The sequence below is a fragment of the Barbus barbus genome (genome assembly GCF_936440315.1).
Source record: "Barbus barbus genome assembly, chromosome: 3".
Taxonomy (NCBI): Eukaryota; Metazoa; Chordata; class Actinopteri; order Cypriniformes; family Cyprinidae; genus Barbus; species Barbus barbus.
The window spans coordinates 12,920,795-12,926,563 of NC_136731.1; the positions used below are offsets into that span (position 1 = coordinate 12,920,795).

The window sequence follows — 5,769 nt, forward strand, 5'->3', positions numbered from 1 at the left end:
TTTGTAAATTTCTTACCGTAAATATAACAAAACTTCATTTTTGATTAGTAATATGCATTGCTAAGAACTTAATTTGGACAACTTTAAGGTGATTTTCTAAAAATTTTTTTTTTTTTTTTTTGCACCTTAAGATTCCAGATTTTCAAATAGTTGTATCTCGGCCAAATATTGCTTATTTATTCTTACATATTCTTTCAGATTATGAATAAATCTCAATATCGAAAAACTGACTCTTAAGCGGGTTTTGTGGTCCAGGGTCACACACATATATATATATATATATATATATACATATATACATACTATGACGCCAACAGCCGGTTGGCCTACAAAGTGACGTCATAGTGGAACTACAGATCCTCGGTCACGCAGACGTCATACGTCATCAGCGCGTTCACGCTGTTCAGAGAATGGAAGACAAACAGAAACTCGCCAAAAAAATAAAAGAAGAAGAGCAGCAGTGTCCTAACGTCCCGTCTGAACCGACAAGAAGCGGCGCAGGCAAGCGCTCGAGAAGAAAGACAGTCTTTGAAAAAGCTGAAACGAAGAGACGTTTGGAGCAGGAAAGAGCTAAAACCCGAGTCACCATCGGTGCTGCTTTTCCCCGCTGGAGACAGCTGCGAGACTCAAAGTGTCTGAAAACAGATGCCATGGTTGCACTTTTTCTCCTGGACAGGTAATCACACGCTTCTGTTTGCTTTTCAACTGTTTTGTTTGTGTATCTTTACGATTTAGCTCATTGTTAACAGCACCTAGGGTCTAAAAGGGAGATATTTTTCAATTTCATTTATTTACGTTACTTATTGTTTTCAAAGTTACGAGAAAAGTACAGCATCCACAGCTTTGGAGCATGAATTGATGAAGCCCCCAACACTAGAGGTTTCCACCGTGTTTTCAGAGTCTTCCTACGAGCAGTGAGTACAGGCTCATGTTTCTTCATTTCATAAAAATATCCTCTGCATCTTTCCAGGTTATTGTTATTGTGTACGGCGTTCAACACACCTATAACTTATATAAAAATGCTTCATATCCAGTGAATGTTTAGTTTTGCAGCTTGACTGGGAAAATAAAGTAGCCTGTCACAGGATAAACACGTAAAATGTCCACAGTATTTTTAAAGGGTCTGATGTGTTTTAAAATGTGGGCGAAAGTACCTACATCCACATTAATAAGAGTAGAGCGGGGATCTTCAAACCTGCTTCTGGAGAAGAGCATCTTCAAGTAACTCTGAAGACCTTGATTAGGGTTTGAGCTGAACTTTGCAGGACAGTAGATCTCCAGGAGCAGGACTGGACACCACTGATTAAGAAGAACGATTTTTAGTTAAAGTGGAATAAAAAAATATGAAATAGAAATTAAAATAATCAAGTAATCATTTTTTTTTGTTTGTTTGTTTACTATGTATGTTCTCTTTTGCTACATACAGGCCTGAAATCAAGTTTCTCATTAAGGAGGAAGAGGAGGAGAAACCTGCCTGTAAAACTGAGAGTTTATGGTGAGAGTAGGATGCTTCTGTTGGCACTCAGAGAGCAGCATCTCCGCGATACAGCTGTGTGTTTATGAGGAGCAACAGATCCATGAATGATATTCCTCCTGATCTCAGTGATGGAGCTGCTGTGACCTCTGACCTCTCTGTGAGTATCATGTAGTTCAGGGCCCAGACTCTGTTGGTGTTAGATGAAATATTATATTGGTGCACCACCCCTAAAAACTGAAACACTGGAAAGGTTTTTTTTTTTTTTTTTTTTTAATAAATATAACGTCAATTTACTGCAAAAAAACACAAAACTTGTAAATCAATATTATACAACAAGATTACATAGCATGTAAGCATATACAGAAGTTAATCATTTAATTTAAGATAAAAAAAAAAAATATATATATATATATATAAGGATACACACAGACACACACACACACACACACACACACAGACAGACAGACAGACAGATACACTGTAAAACCTGATGAGTTCAGAATACTCAACTTTTATGAAAACTGATTACTTCAAACCATTTAAGTAGCTCAATTTAAGAAAACGATTATTATAAATTACAATTAAGTCATACTTCAAAGTTTACATTTGATTTGATTTAATATTTAACTGTACTGCTTAAAATTATGTACCATACATAATGTTTTTCATGTCTAAAATCATCCCATATTGTCTATTTCTGTTGCTCTTTAAAGTGATGTTATTTGTATTCTATTCTTGCATTTCTTTAATAAAAAGGAGAGACTCTGAAGTACTGCGCTTACACATACTTGTGCGCACCTCGTGAAATTTTTCTTTGTTTCATTATACCTGATTAATGATTGTAAACTTTGGTTTATTATGAAGTATCTGTGATGAACTGTATATCAATAAATCCCAACAATCCCATGCTGTGGGCTCTGTCATTGATACAGACTACAGCACAAGTTATTTTACACTAGTATTCAAAGCTTCAGGTTTTCAAAGAAAGTGTGTCTAAATGTCTACAGAATTTATCTTAATTGTTGAGGCACGTTCAGCCTGGAAATAAAAAAAGTTTGTAAATATCTACTACAAGCTTGAGATTTTACTAGTTAACCTGTATTAGCCTTAACCTAGTCCTGGAAAAAGTTACTAGCCACTGGCTTATTCACATGTATGTAGGAATACATTTACCAGATGAGTGCAGTTAAAATAAACAGGACTAACATAAAAATATAAACTTAACATCAATTTCTGTGTTGACTGAAAAATAAAATCAATAAATTGCCAGCACCGGGAGCTGCCACGCTTTACTGCAGTGTTAAAAAAAAAACAATTATTCCTTACAATGTTCAAAAAGCAAAGAAAACTTTTACAAATATTTCTAACTTTTTTGCTCACTGTATGACTTACAATGCAGATACAGGATTTCACAAAAACGAAACGTTTTATAAAATTATAAACTTCACATTTTAGTCTTTAAACCATTATAAAGAAAAGGGATGAGTCAAAAGAATCAGTAAATAATCTATAAAACAAAAATCTTAGTGTCCTAATTGTTTAGATTTTTAGAAGGCATATTCTTGTCAATCCACCGGTTCACATTTACAACTCATAAACGCTGATACTTAATCATGCGTTATAGGTAAGATGAAATTAAAATTCCATTGAAACCTTTGTGAAGACAGTCCCATTTAGAGATACATTCATATAAAATAAATGCAATTGTTGTAGTTCTGTGTGATTACATTTCAAAGGTTCATTAAATTGTTCAAGTTTTATAAATTCAATAGTGGTTATTTTGTATTAAATCAAAATACAGAGACCAAAAAAAAAAAGGAAAACGGAATTAAGGGAAAAAATTAAATGTTTTTCATGGGACCCTAAATTAATTTTTATGCTAAACGGCATAAAATGAAGGTAGATTAAACAATTTATTATTATTCAGCACTTTTAGTAATCTTTCATGACTATTATTATTCTAATGAGTTTACAACATTTACAGAGTAACTTCTATTGGTGGATGAGGATACTTCCTGTCATTCGTATGAAATAAAAGTAGCCTTTAGTCCAGAAAATGAAGTCATTTTATGTCATGTCAAATGCATAAACTTTCATATCTTAATATAAAGTTCACCCAGACATCAGTTACTCGTATTCATGTCGCTCAAAATAACAAATAAAGATATCTGTAGTATTTTCTCATCGTTTTTGTCCATCCATTGAAAGTCCACACAATGAAAATATCCCACCTCAAAAATGCATGAAGAGATTGTAAAGGTAATCTGTATGATTTAATGGAAGCTTTTATTCACATGCAAACTTTGATCATCCACATATATATATAGACCCCATAAAATACGGTAAACTGAAGCTCAGACGTGCTTGAGAACTAATTACCGCTCAAATAATATGGATTATTTTTACAAGGTGTTTATGAACTTTTTGAAGCTGGAAGACTTTGGTTGCCTGGATGAACAAAAATTAAGAGATATTAAAAATATATTTATGTTTTGAAAATGGACCAGACTTATTTAAAGCTACATTTAAAGCAACATGAAGTGAATAAATTGACACAATTTAATGTTTGGGGTGAATTAACCCTTTAAAAAGTTAACAAATGGTCTAATGAATTCTATTTTTTATGTAAAGGTTCATGATGAGGATCGATCTGACAACAGTGAGTGCTTCTCAAAGGTCCAGATCAGCAGAAGAAGTGTGAAGATGGTGAAAGGGGGAACTCTGGCCTGAACTCCTCTGTTGCCTCCTTCATTAATGAGTTTGTGGAGTTCAACTGGCAAAATAAATGACTAAATCTACTAAATATATTCGGCTCGAGAGAGTTTTTCAATCGGTCAGTTTTAATATGGTGCTTATGATTGTACATGTATTCCATCAAATTGTCCATGATTTTCTTTTTTTTTTTCTAATGCTAGACTACGTGTAAATGTAACTGCAGGTTGTGGGGAAGTTTCTCCTTACATAGTGAAAGTGGATAGTAATTCACTTGATTTACAACAATAGTCCAATTGTGTGTAACAAAAAGTGCAGGGGATGCTTTTATGTTCGTGAGTAGAATCACTATTCATTATTATTATAGTATGTTGTGCTCAGAATCTTTGAAGGAGAGTTTTCTAAATAAATAGTTATATGTAACTATTTTGTTCATGAGTCTTCCTGTCTGCTACACAATGTGAGAACACTTAAGGGAGAATGATATATGATACATAATATATACAAATAATCTCACAAGATGTAACAATAAATGTTAACAGCAAATACATAACATTTTGGATTAAACTGAACACACGTGTATGAGATGAAACTTCTTGCACAGTCATGCTGTCTTATAGTCTTATATGACATTTAACATAGCAATAGCCTAACAGACATATTTATTAAATCATATTCTAGAGAGGCAACATTAATCTGTTATTCTGTTTTTAATTTTGGAGGGAAGGGTTGAAGTATGCATTAATATCTTGCATCTATGGTCATAGATTAATTACTCTATTTTAGGACATATCACACAAGCATGCACAACAAGTGAATATCAATTAATGCAAGCAGCTGCTCAGTTTAAGAAGAAAAGAGTTTGATCAGAAGTGCAAAATAAACAAGACAATCAACTGCATTCATCAAAACATTTATGGTATAACATATTCTCACTAGGAGGCATCCTTCCGTTTAAGAAGCACCCAGTGACAGAATAAAAGCCTCAGTAAAACATGCCACAATGAAAGAGCAAAAGTTCAAAAACGCGTTCTGGGAACGGAGACTGTATTCAACGTCGTCACGTCCAGTTTGGGGCGGAACTGCTTCATAGGGATGGGCGATACCACTTATTTTATTTTCGATCCAATACCGATATTTTCAAGCCCAGTATCGTCGATATCGATACCGATACCTCGACTAAACTGATCTTTTAAATTATTAAAAAAATATAATCAGTAATTTTACTCAATATATTAGATGTTTTTTTTTTTTTTTTTTTTTTTACATTTCATAGGCTTTTTTTGTTTTTTGTTTTTGTTTACACTGTCAGAAATAAAATAAATTGTATTTCAGCCCTTTACTGGGGCAGTAACCTCAAAGGTGAAAGAAATAATTATAGCATTTGTTGCTCAGGAAGCATTTCTGATTATTGCTGCTTCATATTTGTGTGGAAACCGTGATGCATTTTTCAGAATTAATTTTATACATAGTAACAATGATATGTAATGTAATAATGTGGCAATGGTTTATACAGATCTACTTATGCTTTTGGGAAACGCAGCTCTATTTGAACAAACACTGTGACTGAGCCATGCGTC

At 33.4% G+C, this 5,769-nt stretch overlaps 1 protein-coding gene across 1 annotated transcript; it reads left to right on the forward strand.

Moving 5' to 3' along the window:
* The first annotated feature begins 396 nt into the window (after positions 1-396).
* LOC306850898 (uncharacterized protein) lies at positions 397-4,610 on the forward strand. The gene is made up of 4 exons (XM_079386846.1): positions 397-676; positions 816-914; positions 1,427-1,634; positions 4,109-4,610. Exons 1-3 carry the CDS (start codon positions 411-413, stop codon positions 1,497-1,499), a joined length of 438 nt encoding a protein of 145 aa, XP_079242972.1. The 5' UTR covers positions 397-410; the 3' UTR covers positions 1,500-1,634; positions 4,109-4,610.
* The last annotated feature ends 1,159 nt before the right edge of the window (positions 4,611-5,769 follow it).

What these genes read in the sequence shown, in the direction of transcription:
- LOC306850898 (XM_079386846.1), top strand. Translation starts at nt 411, where the DNA reads ATGGAAGACAAACAGAAACTCGCCAAAAAAATAAAAGAAGAAGAGCAG. An exon ending in GCACTTTTTCTCCTGGACAG is followed by an intron (nt 677 to 815) that starts GTAATCACACGC and finishes TTGTTTTCAAAG; the next exon opens with TTACGAGAAAAGTACAGCAT. An exon ending in TCAGAGTCTTCCTACGAGCA is followed by an intron (nt 915 to 1,426) that starts GTGAGTACAGGC and finishes TGCTACATACAG; the next exon opens with GCCTGAAATCAAGTTTCTCA.